Below are 15,230 nucleotides of genomic sequence, written 5' to 3'. Positions count from 1 at the left end.
CTCAGGGGTAGGAGGGTAGGACCCAGCCTGCCCTGACCCGTTCCGCCCCACTGAGAAGGCCTGGCCCCGCCCCTCGCCAAGGTGCAGCCGGTGGAGACTGGGAGGGCAGGCTCCCACACAGTGGCCACACCTCCCATTCCAGTAAGGTGACCCACCCAGTCCTAGCTACAACCCAGCAGTCCCGGGGAGGGGCCCCAAAGAACCAGATCAGAGATAGCCTTAGGCATGTCTTTATTCACTTGGATGCTGTACAAATATTACAATTTCCTTTTGCTGAAAAAAGTATAAAAATAATCTTTATATAGGAATCCATTCGTTACTGTAAATCTTTCTAAATCTCTGCAAATGGCTCTAGATGAGGGTAAGTGAATAAACAGAAGGGAGGGAGGGAGTATGGGGTAGAAGGAGACTGGGCCACTCTTCAGGGACCAGCCCACCCAGATTCCTAGCTAGACACATCAATTCCTTGTTAACCCCCTCCACCAAGGCGGAGATCCAGGACTCAGGGCACAGCAGAAAGGAACACATGAGAGGCTCAGAAGCTGCAGGGTGAGCAGGTGGGTAAAGGAAGTTAGGGTGGCAGCTGGCAACTACCCAGCTTCACCCGCTTCCCCTCCTTAGGAGAAGAGTGGCTGATAGGAACAGGGCAGATGTGCCACTGGGTGGCAGCTGTGCCCAGCTGAGGACGGCTTCAGAAAAGAAAAGGCAAACATTTTGGGCTCCGTGTAGAGAGGGCTAAGCTCTCTCCCTTGCTCTGCTAGCACAGTACAAGTGCCAGTGCGAGACATGGTGGCATGGCCGGAACTGAGCAACTGGGGAAGGCTGAGGAAGCCAAGAGTCAGGGGCTCTCTCAAGCTGGGGGTGGGGGTTGGGGCAGTCCCTAAGTGGCTCCCAGCCCAGACAGTCTGGGTTGCAGCTGCACAGGACATGTCAGAGGTTGAGAACAGGAACATCAAAAAGATCACAGACACCTTCACTCTCGTCCAGGTTGTAGATGTAATCGTGGTCTCCGGGAGGTGGAGAAAGTCGGAGGAGGGGGGCAAACACTGCAGAGAGCATCAGGCTGAGGTCTTAGGCCAAAACCCCCAGCAGTCACCCACCCCCTGCTCAGAGCTCTCCCCATCTTCCTGGGCTACCCACCTTCTGAAGACATCAATTCCTCCAGCAGCTCGGAGCTCATGCACTCTGGGAATGAACACAATTCACTCAGATTCTGGTTCTCACCTCTCCACCCACCAAACCCCATAGACGAAAATCCCCACCCCACACATCCACTAGGAAGGAGCCTCACCCTTTTTCTAGGATACCCAGAACAACACCATCCTTAGAAGAGAACTCAAAAGTATGTTCCTTACTCCACTACATCCATTCCAAAGGAGGAACACAGCCTACCTCGTGTGGGGTCGAAAATTTCTGACAGCTCTTTGGGGAGATCCAGAACTGAAAAAGAAAAAAAACTAAGCTCAAAGGAGGTTCAGTTGGGTCCTACTATAGTCCAGCTTTCTTCAGGTCATGAATCATTAAGCCCCAGAGCTCCACACAGCTGAGGAAATGTTGGTCCTACCGAGGAATGGGTGTCTTGTCTGCTGACCTAAATTCCTCAGTGCTGAGCCAAGGCTACCAAAGGCCCAGTGCAGGTGACAAGTACAGCCATTCTAACTCAGAGACATGCTGGGTGGTGATGGTGCATGCCTTTAATTCCAGCACTTGGGAGGCAGAGACAGGTCGATCTCTGTAAGTTCGAGGCCAGCCTGGTCCCAGGACAGCCAGGATTGTTATAGAGAAACCCTGTCTCAAAAAACAACAAAACAAAACTCAAGATACACTGCAAAACTCCAATTGCTTTCTGAGCTGTGGGTGCACACCTTCTCTTAGAGAAGAGTCCCCATCCACTCCAGCCCTTCCTGGGTACCTGCTCTGGGCTGTGACAAGAAAACATGTTGACAGAGGGCAGTGCTGGTGTGATGAACCTACTTCAGACCTCTGACCGGGAGGACACACATGGGAATTGAAAGGCAAAGAAACCTGAGCAGACCATGATGGTTGTTAGGGCTGGAGAGGTGGCTTAGTGGTTAAGAGGGCTTCCTGCTCTTCCAGAGGACCTGAGTTTGGTTTCTAGCGCCCACACCAGGCAGTTCACAACCTCCTGTAATTCTAGTTCCAGGGGATCCAATGCCCTCTTCTGGTCTCAGAGGGCAGGGCATAAACATCCTCTCTCTTTGGTTTTTTTTTTTTTTTTTTTTTTTTGAGACAGGGTTTCTCTGTGTAGCCTTGGCTGTCCTGGAACTCACTCTGTAGACCAGGCTGGCCTGAATCTCACAGAGATCCGCCTGCCTCTTCCTCCCAAATGCTGGGATTCAAAGTGTGCACCACCATCACTGCCCAGCATACAAATAATTTTAAACAGATTTTGGGAGGCCAGTGAGATAGTTGAGTGAATCCCAGTGCTTGTCTTAAAGCACGACTGTCTAACTCCAATCTCTGGAGCCCACATTAAGGTGGATGAAAAGAACCAACCCCATGGAAGAGCAGATGTGCACAACCTCTCCATCCCTGTACTCTGTGGTGTTGGTGATGACACACGTCTTCATACATGCTTAGCAAGCACTCTACCACTGAGCAATATCCCAGGCATACTTACAAACTGAGAAATACCAGTCAGGACTGCATTGAAGAAAGGCCATTCCATTAGTAAGAGTAAAGAAAAGGATGCTTTTAATTGGTTTACCAGGCAATAGCCCCTACGTGGTATAATACCAGCCTACCAGGGCATAACTCTTATGGGGATAACCAAGCCCCTTTTGCTTAGATCTGAAGTCAGTTCCATAGGAAGTAGTTCATGCCTGGTACTGTAAACCTTGTCAAAGGCCCATGGCTGGAGAGATCATAGCTCGTAGGCAGGGAACTTACTCCTATTGCTTGGCTAAATAGGCATATCATCAAATCATCTCCTAAACTTTTATGCTTCTATGTTGATCAGAGAAAATGGGCAGCAGGAGTCCATGCTCGTAGCTCATCAAAGTACTGAGAACCGGTAGAGTGCTCAGGAACACTGCTAAAGGAGGTATGGGAGGAATGTACACGTCATGGGATGCAGAAGTGCTGTGAATGCCGGTCATGAATTTAACAATGCCGCGGTATTCGTGAATTCACTAGCAGCTATGGTTACCTACATGAGATCAAGCCAACCAACTAGCTGGGAAAGGGGGAGTCATTTTCTTTGGATCTGTGCTTGCATGTAGCACTAACTAGAATTAATGGGTTATAAAAGAGATGAAAATGGAAGAGGAAGAACTAGGAGAATGAAGGGGGAGATCCGGGTTGAAAATGATCAAAGTACACTACATAGAACTGGGTGTGGTGGCACACACCTTCCTTCCCAGCACTCAGGATGCAGAGGCCACCTGGTCAACATAACAAGTTCCAGGAGAGCCGCAGCTACATAGAGACTCTGTCTCAAAAAGACAACAATTAAAAAAACACATTGAATATGTGCATGAAATTACAAAAAAAAATTTAAAAAAAGTTTTAAAGGAAAGAAAGACTATAAATCTCGAGTGAAGATGGCTCACAGTTATCTGGGTGCTGAGGATGTGAGAGGGATGAGAAGATCTGCTTCACAGACCTTACCTAGACAAGGTAAGGCGGGCAGCAGAGGGACCAGGAACTGAGGTGACAGAGGTGTCTCAAGTCTGGGATAAGAGTCCACATGGAACTTGAAAGTCAAGCTGGGAGCAGGGTGGATAAGTTCAGCTGAAGACATGCAAGAAGGAGGTGTCCACCAGGGATGCAGAAGATGGACGTCAGACATAGAGATGCGGAGACTGAGTAAAATACCTGGACTATGTAGAGGCTGAAACCCATTATCAGCTTCCTAGAGCTGAGGCCCTCTCCAGGTGTGATATGGGAAGTACCAATGTTTAAGCCAGTGATACAGAAAAGCCAAGAGCTGAGAGTAAAGACAGAGGAGGAAAGAGCATCAGCAGGGACCAAGAAAGTACCAGACTTAGATCCTTTAGGAGCAGCACTGTGTGATTAGGAGGCAGACTCAAGGAGAACATGGAGTGCTTGTTAAAGGCATCTAGACAAGGAAACACGAATGGCAAGGGGAGTACAGAGTAGCAAATCTCAATTAGTGAGGCTCAGTGACTGAAGTTCTAGGGAGGGGGCAAAGGCACCAGCCCTGACCTGAGACTGGACACCCTTGTCTGGGTGGCAGAGAAGAGGGGTCAGAAGGAAGGGCATTTCCCAGCTGTGTGTTTGATACAGCACTGAGCTGACTTTCCCTGCTGGCCCTCACCCCTCAGGAAGTACTCACCACCTGTGGGGTCTGCCTTGATGGGCTCAAAGGAGGTAGAAGGGTTGGGTCCAGATGAACTGCTGCTGCTGCTGCTGCTGCTGCTGCTACTGCTGCTGTCCAGGAGGGCAGAAGACTGCAGAGGCCGAGTGTCCAATGTTGTCAGGCCCAGCGGGAGTGAGCTGAGCTCACCGCTGTCCTTGTTTTCAGTTCCAGGGCCACCACTCACTGCAACCACATCCCCAAACCCAATCACATGGAGTCAGGAAATGGACCCTAGAGCTTGGCTAGGCTAGATGTTATGGCCAGGACGACTACAATGCTGATACACAAACCTAAAGAGAATTAGCCACCACTAGCTACAAGACGCAATCTAGAAAAGATCACTGAAGATAGAGCAAAGGTCCTGGAGGAGGGACCCACTGGATACTGTCTAATTGGGATAAACTTGCCTACTAAAACTCCTTACACAGTCAAAGCTTCCTTGTTAGAAAGGGCATATTCAGGGCAACTGAAATGGCCCAGTGAGTAATGAGACTTGTGGATAAACCTGATAACCTGAGCTCTGCCGTATTAAAGGAGAGAACCAGTCTCTCAAGTTGCCATCTGACCTGACCTCCACGTGTATGTTGTGCATGCCTCCCCCTCAAAAATAAATAAATGAAAAAAGTAATTTAAAAGGGCATATTCACAAGGAAAGTTAAGCAGGGACCCAGCAGCCTATTCCGATTCTTAGGACGGTACTCCACAACACAGACACCTTCTTGTGGGCTCCAGAATAACTCATTACATCTTACCACGAGTCTCACCTGCAATCTCAGCTGTCTGGCCTGCCACCTCTGAGACTTCAGTGCTGCCAAGAACAGGAACGGGGGTAGTTAGCTGGGGACTGCATGGACGAGAGGTTTCCTGGGGCTGAGCTAAGGCAGGTTTGGGCAGAGGTGGAGGAGTAGAAACAGCAGGTGGACTCTGGAGCAGATCCTCAGGGGGGGGTACAGGCACCGCCACAGGTGGCGAACTCCATGCCTCCTTGTTCACTAGCAACACCTCGATGGGGCCGCTCACACTCTTCAAGTGAATCTGGTACTTCTTCTGACCATTGAGACCCTGGAGGTGGTGCACAAGATGGGGAACAAGTAAAATTGCAAGCAGCCATGGCTTGCTGGGTGAGAGCCAGACTGTCTGCCAATCCACCTAGATAAGCCCCCAACTCCAGGCCTCCCCCTACCTGCCCCACCCAGAACTTATCAAGCTCCACAGCCAGCATCCGCCCTCAGTTGACACCGCCTCAAGGGATGAGCACCTACCTCTGGGATGGGCACCTCTAGGCTGGTGCCTGATGGGGCCCGGATGGCAAGGAGGGTGTCTCCTAGAACCACAAGGGGAATGGGTCAGGGCCCAGGAGCTCAATCTGAGCTAGGAAAGGAAGAGTCTGTTCACTGGAGCAAGACAGGAAGCCACAGTCTCTAGGAAACTGAGCGAGCATTAAGCCTCTACCATCCCAGAGTGCTGGGCAGGGCTAAAACGCTTCTCTCCCAAAAAACTCATGCTCGGTAACCAGAAAATCCAGTGCAAACACGCTTCTTTTTTTCCTTCCTTTTGAGACAGAGTCTTTTTTGTTTGTTTTTTCAAAGCATGGTGTCTTTGTGTTAATAGCTCTGGCTATTAACTTGCAATGTAGACCAGGCTGACCTCCAACTCAGATCTGCCTCCTCTACCTCCAAGTGCTGGGATTCAAGTACAATTACATTCTGAGTGAGGTCACTAGCTACAGGTAGCACTTCACTTCTCAAATATGTTGATCCCTGAAAACACATCTAACCAAGTTTTCCCAAGACCAAGATACAAGACGGAATATAAAAAGGAATAGCTCCTATATACACAATGTAACTGAACTAACTACAGATTGGAAATGGATGCCGCTGGCCCTAGTGCACAAACATATACATTCCACTTTTTCTCTGTGCCTCTGTCATTTCTAAGAAGCAAACCCAGGGACACACTGGACGCTTGTACCCTCAGTGTTGCTGGTCTCTCCAGAGTTTCAGTGGCTCTCAAATGGAGATGCTGCCTGGCTTCTCTTTAAGCAGGTACCAGGAACTCTCTTAGGAGATGGAACTTCTCCCTGAGCACGGAACCTGATGCTCAGCCCCACCCTCGTCTCCCCTTCCCCAGGCTCTGCTCACCAGCAAAGCATCTGCAGATGTCTTCGTGGGTCACGTAGGCCAAGGTGTGGGGGTTAAGGAGAACAGCGGGTGCCTTTCTTATTGTGCCAGACAGCAGACCACAGAAGACCCAATGTTTTAGCAGCTGTCTGACACACAAGCCCTCAGAGGAAGTTCTGGAACCTGGGGCCCAAGTGGGTAAGGATCATGGGCTAAGGTTGGAAGAGAAGGGAGCCTCAAGTCTGAATCCAACCAGGGGCTGCAGGATCACTCTCCCGAGAGGGACAGAGCCCAGCGCCCCACGGGGCAAAGCCGGCTGAGGGTCCCTTGCCCACTCCCCAGAGCAGGGCCTGCCAGAGGATATCAGCTGTTCTGGACGTCCTCTGTGACATTCCGGATGCTCTGCTGCACCCACACCTTGTGCTGGTCAAGCTCTTGCTCCCGCTGCTGCAGCTCCTTGATCTCTGCCTTGAGCTCAATCAGCTTGTCGGCAATCTCCCGGGTATTGCAACCGGGTCCCACACCCCTGAACCGGAGGAATGAGAGACTGAGAGGACCTGCTGAGAACTCCGGGTCCCATACCTCTGCTCACTCCTACAACCACCCTCCCATGCCAGACACTTCTGCCCTCCCTAACATCCCTACTCACTTCCACTGGATGCTGTTCTTGGACTTTTTCTCGATCAGACCAATACCTTCCAACACGTTGGTGATGTCGTAAATCCGCCGTTTCTGGCGCACAGCGAGAGTGTCGGCTGCCTGGCAAGCAGAAGAGAATGGAGAACGCTAGCGCCACTCTTAAGGGTGCACCCCGATACCTATAGTCTGGGATAGGGGTAAGTCTTGTGCGCCACCCCTGGAGTTCCCTCCAGTCACTCCAGCAGTGTGTTGGGGAAGAGTCTTGGCTTAGTTGTGTTCTGATATTCTGATGCTCGTTTCCCTGTGCTAGCCATGAAGGGCCACGAGGACCAGCACCTGCAGCCCCGACTCAGACTCAGAGCTCACGCTCTATGGCTTGAGCGAATGAAAACAGCCTCCCGCCTCTCGCCCGTGAGAAAGCACACGGCTGGCGGCCGGCTGTTGGGGGACCTAGGGGGCAGGACTGCGGTTCCCGCTACTGGTCCAGGCCTGGTCCACCATCTCCCCGGTCGCCCCTCAGCCCGGGCCGCACCAGCTTGAGGTCAAGCACGCCGTCCTTGGCTTCCTGCAGAAGCGACACGAACTTGGTGGTGAGAAGCCCCAGACTCTTCTCATGCCTGCTTGGAGTACCCGGGGGCGGCGGCGCCTGTGGCCCGGCCTCCGCCATCGCGCCCGCCCGCCCTCCGCCTCCCCTTAGCCAGGCCAGGCCAGGCCGGCGGCGGCGCCACTTCCGCTTCCGTTCTTAGTCGCCGGGCCACCGGAGCTATCACCGCTGCTTCCGCTTCCGTCTCGCGCCCTCCCAGGGTAACTGGTGCAATTCCTGTCTGCAGAGCTAGACGTAAAACCTCGGGGATCATCAGCAAATGTACCATTAGCCAAGAAGACGAAAGACTCTCCTAGGACCGCTAGTAGACATAACAAATTGTATAGAAGGAAGTGGCAGGGGCCGGGCCGGGATTGTCAGTGAGCAGTAGAGAAGAGAGAACGACTGAATCTTACTTGCTAATGTGCCTTTAAACTAACTGCCCGAACCCCCATCTAGGGAAGGGAGGCCATACCGCCTGATAAGCTAGGCCTATTAACTTAAAACTACTCCAAAGGCTTCCTTACTGTTTTGAGATCATCCCTGCCTTCTTTAGTTCTTGCCAAACCAGCAAGCACTAACTATATCTAGCCTGCCCACTTCTTCCATCTCTGCTCCTCTTCTTTAGTTCCAGCATCATTTTCCTCCGGCCTCCATACAGTTCAGAGGTCACGAGTCTTGTTCACAACCACTTCTCAGCCCATGCAAAAGTATTTGCCTCTGTCGGAATATAAGGAAAATCTTTAAGGCAGTTCCTGACAGATAGGAAGAACCGTGTGTTTGCAAGTCTCATTTGTTTTTAAGGTTTTTATTTTCTTTTTATTATTTGTATATGTGTGTGTCTGTGTGGGGGTTTGTGCACATGTGTAGAGGTGCTCAGGGAGGTTTAGAAGAGGGTGTCAAATCTCGAGGAGCTGGAGTTAACAGGCAGTTGTGAGTTGCCATGTAGGTGCTGGGAATTGAACCTCTGTCCTCTGCGAGAGCAGCTAGTACTCTTGACTGAGCCATCTTGCCAGCTGAGTGATATTTATTTTTAACCTTGTTATCACTTGTTAGTTTATTTTGATCAGTTTCTCTAGGAAGCGAATTGCTTTCAGCAAGTCTATGGAGAATTCATACTTGTAAGAGTGTAAAACAAGCAGAATTCACAAGAGTTAGTTATAATAGAGCCTATGGTGCTAGCTCTGAAATTAGGGTAGTCTTTCTGAGGTGTTCATATTCAGCACGGGTACTTACTTGGGCCTTTGTACATCAAAACTGACTCAGAACTTGAGTGGCAAAGCCCTCGGTAGCCTAGACTTCTGGCCGCTAGGAAACGAGGGTCTATCCTGATGGCTGGATTTGGGTGGCACACCAAGTGGTGACTACATTATCATCATCTAATGTCCGTGGTTCCCTATCCATTTCGGGAACAATGTAACCTTTCTGATCCCTGACTGCTGTCTCCCACTGCACTCTCTGCAAACAACAGACGCTCTTTCCTCTACACAGGTTCGTGCCCTTCTCCGTGGGGGAAGAAGGGGGGGAGCATCAGCAGTCTCAGATAGTCATGTTGTGTGCAGCCACATCAACACACGGGAGGGTCATTCTTCAAATCAGCTTGGGATGTGCATATGTGTTTCCTGAGCGCTCAGAAGTCCTAGATGGGCTTGGTCAAGACTTGATGACAGGGAGTTCATGCCTGCCCCCACCCCACAGGAAGTGGAGCCCAGCTCTCCCCACCTCAATGCAGATGCTTTTCCTGTTGGGAATAAAGCAACAGAGACTCAACTTCCTTCCTTTCTGCCTTGGAAAAGGAGGGGCCTTGGGGAGAAAAAGGGACTTTTGGGCTGGCAAGTGAGAGAGAGACTTCCTTGGGGAGAGGAATTTGGCTGCTGGTGCCAGAGGAGCTGGAGTCACTCGGTCCCGTGAGCAGTGAGGGTGTGCCCAGCTCTGCAGGAGAGAGAAGGCCACTCTCAAGGCCAAGGCCATTCGTGGAGGAGGGAGAACTGGGCACTGGTCTGACCTGGTAAGTTCTGTACCAAATTTCCTGGGCATTACAGAGCAGAAAAGGGACTTGCAGCTTGTGTGCTGGGCTTATTTGCATGCTCTCTGCATCTGCGGAGGCACAACCCAGAACCGCAGAGGGCCAAGGCCTCCCAGGTAACCCCCTTCTGTCATTCCTACCTCTCTCTTATGTTCTCAAGGGACTAGGGAAGAGCCTTGTTCCTCTTTCTCAGAGGGGACAAAGGGACATCCACTCTGAACTACGCCAGGCTGGCACCTGCACACCTATCACATCTCCAGCTCCTCAGGCACACCATGGACTCAGCAGCCAAGGACAAAATACAGTCCATCCTTCTTCCTGGTATGAGCCTTGCTAGCTAGTCTGGGAGGGGGATGATGGCAAGAAAAATGGAAACAGTGGTGCTGTGTTTTCCTGCCAGATCTGGCTAGAACTCTATAGGGTAGCAAAGGGTGGGCTCTCTCTGGGCGATTGCTGAGGAAACAGAAGGGCAGCAGGTTTGTTAGCCACAGGCCCACCCTGATGGACACATCTGCCCAGGCTCTTCCTGTCCAGGGCCTGAGTGGCCAGAGCAGGAGAGGGCAGAACAGCTGGCTCGGGGCGCAGCACTCAAGTGGGCCTCGGGTATCTTCTACCGGCCAGAGCAGCTGGCCCACCTGGGCCAGTACCGAAACCGTGAAGTGCAGCGTAACTATTTCCTGGAAGCACGAATTAAGGTGGGTACAGGAGCAGGGGCGTTGGAGTGGGACAGGGCTGGCCAGGCCTTACCAGCTAACTCTCCACAGTCGGTGGTGCAGTCATACCTGGAAGGTGTACAGACTGGCATGTGGCAGCTGACCCGAGCCCTTGAGGCTGTGCATGGAACGCGGGAAGCCCTGAGCCAGGCCCACCACTTACTCCAGGGTTTGTCTCAGACCTCCCAAACCCTGGCACCCCTGAGGGAACATGTCATCCAGCACAAGCAGCTTCAGGTCCTGACTCAGTTGCTGCCGAGACTACAAGCAGGTGAGTGTGGGCGTGGGGGTTCTCTGGGCTCAACTTCTAAGAGTCCACAAATACCCACGCTGAGCAGCAGCTGGGGCACTAGAGAAGTGATTACATGGAGAGATGCACCCAGGGCATCCCAGAGAGTAATCCTAACTTCAAGAGTATCTGAAATAGGGTACACAAGCAGCTCATCCTGGCTTCTCAAGCACAGACATGGAAGTCAGCACAGACATCCCATTATGCGGCTGTGGCCATGGTGATTAGCACATTGAAAGGGCTTGGACTCTAGCTCAGAGGCAGAGCATGTGCTTAGTACGTGCAGGACCCTAACTTCGGTCCCAGGTATTCCCCCAAAATTACACACATACAAAGTTCAACAATACCTGCATCTCTATATATGCATCAATATATATACCCATAAATACAGATATATATGTAGCTAACAAGGTGGGCGAATAGCAGTCAATATGGTCTCCTATTTATTTTGTCTGTCCTCTAACATTCTTTTGAAAGATTTTTATTTTAAGTGTATGTTTGGGTGCCTGAATGTATGTATGTATGTATGTGTGTGTATGTATGTATGTGTGTATGTGTGTGTATGTATGTATGTGTGTATGTGTGTATGTATGTATGTATGTATGTGTGTATGTGTACCACATGAGTGCCTGGTACATGCAGGGATCAGAAGAGGACTTAGATCCCCTGGAACTGAAGTCACAGGCAGTTGTGAGTTGCCACATGGGTGCTGGTAGTCGAACCCAAGTCCTATGCAAAAAAGCAGCAAGTGCTCACAACCACCGAGGCCTCTCTCTAGCCTCCCACCCACCCACCCACCTCCCCAGCGTTCTTGATTTCATATTCTATTGGCTCAGGGATTGACATATGGCCCAACTGTAGGCCATAGCCTGAATGTTCGGATTAACCAGCGCTCTGCTGTGCTCACCACTAAATATTTAAAACCTCGCACACGTCTCAGGACCTCTGTGTCCCTTGCTGTACCAGCAGCATAGGTGGGAAGACTGAGACCTCAAGCGACCTCCTTTCTTCCCTAGTGCCTGCCGCAGTGGCCCACACACAGACCCTGATCGATACTCAGAGATTCTTGGAGGCATACGTGAGCCTACGGGAGCTAGAGCAGCTGCAAGAGGAGGCATGGACACCCCTAGGAGGGCTGGAGTTGCCAGTATTCCAGGGACTGGGCCTCCTGGCTGAGGCGCTGTGCCAAGCTGTGGAGGCAGCTGCCGGGGCTGCAGGACGACTAGCCCGGGAAGATCCAGCCCTGCTGGTAGCTGCTCTTCGTGTGGCAGAGGCGGAGACTGAGCGTACAATCCTGGGGCAGACACCCCGAGACTGGCGTCAGCGATGTCTTCGGGCGCTACAGGAGGGCCTGGACCGGGCCCACTTCGCATCACCTGCGCTGCCTGAGCCAGGGGCCCTCGCAGGGTGGCTTGAGGCGCTGCAGGTAGCTCTGCCTGCTGAGCTGGCTACGGCTGAGGCCCTAGTGGCGCCCTGCTGCCCACCAAACTACTATGTGGTTCAGCTCTGGGCCCACACCCTGCACAGTGGCCTGCGCCGCAGTGTTCAGCAGCTCCTCTCAGGGCCTGAGCTGGGAGCTGCCGACACCTTTGCCCTGCTGCACTGGGCATTGCATGTGTACATGGGGTGAGTGTTCTTGGAGGCGTGGTAAGAGGGAAGACTAGAGGCTCAGTATGACATCCTGCTATCCATCTCTAGGAAGGAGATGATGGGGAACTTGGAACTGGGGCCTGAGGCCGATGTGTCCCAGCTACAGCCCCTCCTGACCCCGGAGAACATCGAGCAGCTGGAGACAGCATTTGTGGCCCAAGTCCAGGTGACTGGTTAGGGCAGAGGACAGAGGTGCTCTGCCCACCGCTGTGACCACTGTCTCGTTGAATGCCTTGTCGATACCCTGATAGGTCTTGATGCTCGCTATCCTCTCTTCCCAGGTAAGTGTGGCTCAGTGGCTGCAGAAGGCCCTAGATGGAGAGGTAGCTGAGTGGAGCAGGCAGCAGGAGCCCAACACAGACCCGTCTGGTTTCTACCATTCACCAATGCCTGCCATTGTAATGCAGGTGGGTGGGAAGTACCCAAGGCAAGTGGGCAGCTCCCACAATGGAAGGGAGGTAGGCAGGTCTAGGGGATTTCTAAAGGCTGCCCCTCCCTGCCTGCAGATCCTGGCTGAGAACATTCAAGTGACCAGCCTGATCAGTGACTCACTGCATCGGCGGGTGCATGACACAGCGCTGTCAGAACTGGGCGTGTTCTTGAGGAGGTTTGCCAAGCAGGGACCCATTCACAATCCCCGGCAGCCAACGGGCTCTGAATGAATAGGGGAACCCCACGCCAGTGGGGAAAGGGTTCCTTTAAACAAGGACTTGAAAGTGGGGCTGCAGCTGTGGGGTTGCCCGAGCAGCAGCAAACCCAAGGGTCCCCTCTGCCCACTACAGCTTCAGCGATGCTCTGATCCGCTTCTCTCAGGACCATCTCAGGGGAGAAGCCCCTCACTATGTGCCCTACCTGCTGGCTGCTTTCAACCACCAGTCAGCACTGAGGTACTACACTTGCACTAACATTCTTCCCAGTGCCTCAAAAGCACGGATGCCACCCACGTTTGACCCACTTTGGGCCCACAAAGGTGGGGTTCTAATCCGGGCTCTGATACTAGTTGTACCACAATGCATCTGTCATTTTTCTTATTAGTTATTCTACTGTTACTTGGGTGCTTAGTTGAATAGTCTGAGATAATAAATAAAGATGTGAATATTTATATCCTTTTAACAAATATTTATCAAGGCTTTACTATATCAGATAATGTCTGAAGTTCTGAAGTTACAGCTATGAACTAGGAAATTTTCCCCGTGTTCCTCCTACTTCTTTGAGACAAGAGTTTTACCCTGTGGTTCAGGCTGGCCTCAAACTGGTAGCAATCTTCCTTCTTCAGCCTCCACCAGGCCTGGCTATCTTCTTGAGTATTATGCCCTCTGTAGTAGGCACAAGGACAGACATAGAAGCTGATGCTTTTTTTTTTTTTTTTTTTTTTTTTGGCCTTTGCCTCCCGAGTGCGCCACCACCACCCGGCCAAACGGATGCTTTTTACTCACTCTTGTCGAAAATTAACTCCCCTCCCTTACCGAGGAGGAAACAAAGAAACAGAAAGAGTGACTTAACTCGAGCTTACTTTAGCGGCAAGCCCTCTGGGCACGCCTTCCTAACCTTTCAGAACACCTTCACAAACTGAGAGCCACCCTTCCCGCCCCCACCCCACCACACACACTGTGCACCACAAGGTGGCGCCAGAACGGATGAATCCTTGAGGGCCATGCGAGCCTTGGCCTTGGTCCTGAAGTAGTACTTTTGGTTGGGCCAGCTCTTCGTTATCCGTCCTGCTGCCAGACGGGGAAGCTTCAGGGGTCTTGGCTCCAATAGAAGCCGCGCTGGACGACGTACAGAAGAGGATCTGCCGCCTGGTATTGGAAGCACTGCAGGCTGAGCTCCAGGTGAGGCTTCCAATCCAGCCAGGATGGGAGTGGGAGGGAGAAACACGGTATATTTATGGGGTCACTGCGGGATCCGGATCATTCCTCTAGCCTGTCTCTGCCATGCTTTCCCTAGCCCCTGTTCGCATCTCTACCCTCGCGCCGGTGGCTGCTGAGTTCTGAGCTGCTAGACGGTGTGTGTGAGCAGACGTCGCACTTCTGCCAGGATTTCTGGCGTGTGCGGAAGCCTGCTGTTCAGGTGGACAGGGAGAGGAAGGTTGGGGAAGGGGCGCTGCTGATGGCAATCTGTACTCAACTCAAACTGGTTACCTGCCCTGCAGCTGCTGCTGGCGGAGGCGGAACGAACCGTGGTGTTGCAATACCTGCGCGCGCTGATGCAGGGCCGCCTAGTGTGCCGCGGTGCTGACGAGCGGACCCAGGCGGCTGAGCGCCTTGGGCACGACGCTGTCCAGCTTAAGGAGCTTTTCCTGGGTTTGGTGAGAGCTCGTTGGGAGGGCAGGCAGTCTACAGTCTACAGAGAATCTCAGTAGACGGGTAGAAGCCGAGGGCCCTCTAGAAACCCTGTCCCAATGTGTTCAGGGCCTAGAGGAGAGCGCTCACTGCGCGCCGGTGCTGCTCGCGCTGCAGGAACTGTTCAGCCTCCACGACCCAACGCTGCTCGGCCTCGAGGTGGCAGGCCTGAGGCAAAAATTTCCCGACGTGAGGTGAGGGGAGGGGGACAGGGGAGGAGGAAAGAGCCGAGGAGGGCAAGAGCGGGGCTGACACGCATAGTGGTGTTCCTGCAGCGAGGACCATGTCTCCGCCCTCCTGGACCTGCGTGGGGACGTGTCCCGAGAGCATCGCCAGGCAGCACTCAGCTCTCTGCAGGCCGGCCCACCGCCCTCACCTTCCTCTGGCCGCCGTGCCCTCTTCAGCCTCGTACCGACGCCTACGCCCTCACTGTCCTCCTGCCTCCCCTCGGGTCCCTGCTCCTGACCCATCTGTCTGCGTAATAAAGCCACATCCACCGCGCGTCTGAATCTATATGTTGGGGCAC

General features: G+C 52.5%; 2 protein-coding genes across 6 annotated transcripts; one reads left to right on the top strand and one right to left on the bottom strand.

Annotated features, from left to right (window-relative positions):
* Positions 1-214: 214 nt before the first annotated feature.
* On the bottom strand, positions 215-7,832 carry E2f4 (E2F transcription factor 4). Its single transcript, XM_041650353.1, has 10 exons — positions 7,634-7,832; positions 7,112-7,221; positions 6,827-6,988; positions 6,484-6,527; positions 5,605-5,666; positions 5,107-5,404; positions 4,319-4,525; positions 1,393-1,440; positions 1,141-1,185; positions 215-1,046 (listed from the first exon to the last, which is right to left on the bottom strand). The coding sequence occupies exons 1-10, from the start codon at positions 7,766-7,768 to the stop codon at positions 931-933; spliced, it is 1,227 nt and encodes a 408-aa protein (XP_041506287.1). The 5' UTR covers positions 7,769-7,832; the 3' UTR covers positions 215-930.
* Positions 7,833-9,095: 1,263 nt separating this feature from the next.
* Positions 9,096-15,190, top strand: Exoc3l1 (exocyst complex component 3 like 1). 5 transcript variants are annotated; one of them, XM_041650022.1, is made up of 14 exons: positions 9,096-9,692; positions 9,871-10,031; positions 10,245-10,405; positions 10,475-10,694; positions 11,729-12,338; positions 12,411-12,528; positions 12,644-12,769; positions 12,869-12,969; positions 13,145-13,249; positions 14,065-14,194; positions 14,310-14,432; positions 14,515-14,670; positions 14,774-14,898; positions 14,980-15,190. In XM_041650022.1, the coding sequence occupies exons 2-14, from the start codon at positions 9,986-9,988 to the stop codon at positions 15,167-15,169; spliced, it is 2,211 nt and encodes a 736-aa protein (XP_041505956.1). In that variant the 5' UTR covers positions 9,096-9,692; positions 9,871-9,985; the 3' UTR covers positions 15,170-15,190. The 5 variants fall into 5 exon arrangements, 4 of the variants coding, with proteins under 4 accessions (XP_041505956.1, XP_041505955.1, XP_041505959.1 ...); XM_041650021.1 differs by having other exon boundaries at positions 10,230-10,405; XM_041650023.1 differs by lacking the exon at positions 9,096-9,692 and adding an exon at positions 9,728-9,826 and having other exon boundaries at positions 9,904-10,031; positions 10,230-10,405.
* Positions 15,191-15,230: the final 40 nt, after the last annotated feature.

The sequence above is a fragment of the Microtus oregoni genome, unplaced genomic scaffold, assembly GCF_018167655.1.
Source record: "Microtus oregoni isolate MIOR12 unplaced genomic scaffold, Mior012 000004F_ref0000308, whole genome shotgun sequence".
Lineage (NCBI taxonomy): Eukaryota > Metazoa > Chordata > Mammalia > Rodentia > Cricetidae > Microtus > Microtus oregoni.
The sequence above is the reverse complement of the archived record's forward strand: the minus strand, read 5'-3'. Positions and strand labels throughout refer to the sequence as shown.

Excerpts from the sequence above, each read along its gene's own strand:
- E2f4 (XM_041650353.1), bottom strand. The coding sequence starts at position 7,768 with ATGGCGGAGGCCGGGCCACAGGCGCCGCCGCCCCCGGGTACTCCAAGC. Across the intron at positions 5,405-5,604 it reads TAGAGGTGCCCATCCCAGAG|GGTCTCAATGGTCAGAAGAA; the intron begins GTAGGTGCTCAT and ends CACCACCTCCAG. Across the intron at positions 1,186-1,392 it reads AATTTTCGACCCCACACGAG|AGTGCATGAGCTCCGAGCTG; the intron begins GTAGGCTGTGTT and ends GTTCATTCCCAG.
- Exoc3l1 (XM_041650021.1), top strand. The coding sequence starts at position 9,986 with ATGGACTCAGCAGCCAAGGACAAAATACAGTCCATCCTTCTTCCTG. Across the intron at positions 12,770-12,868 it reads TGCCTGCCATTGTAATGCAG|ATCCTGGCTGAGAACATTCA; the intron begins GTGGGTGGGAAG and ends CCCTGCCTGCAG. Across the intron at positions 12,970-13,144 it reads CTGGGCGTGTTCTTGAGGAG|CTTCAGCGATGCTCTGATCC; the intron begins GTTTGCCAAGCA and ends TGCCCACTACAG.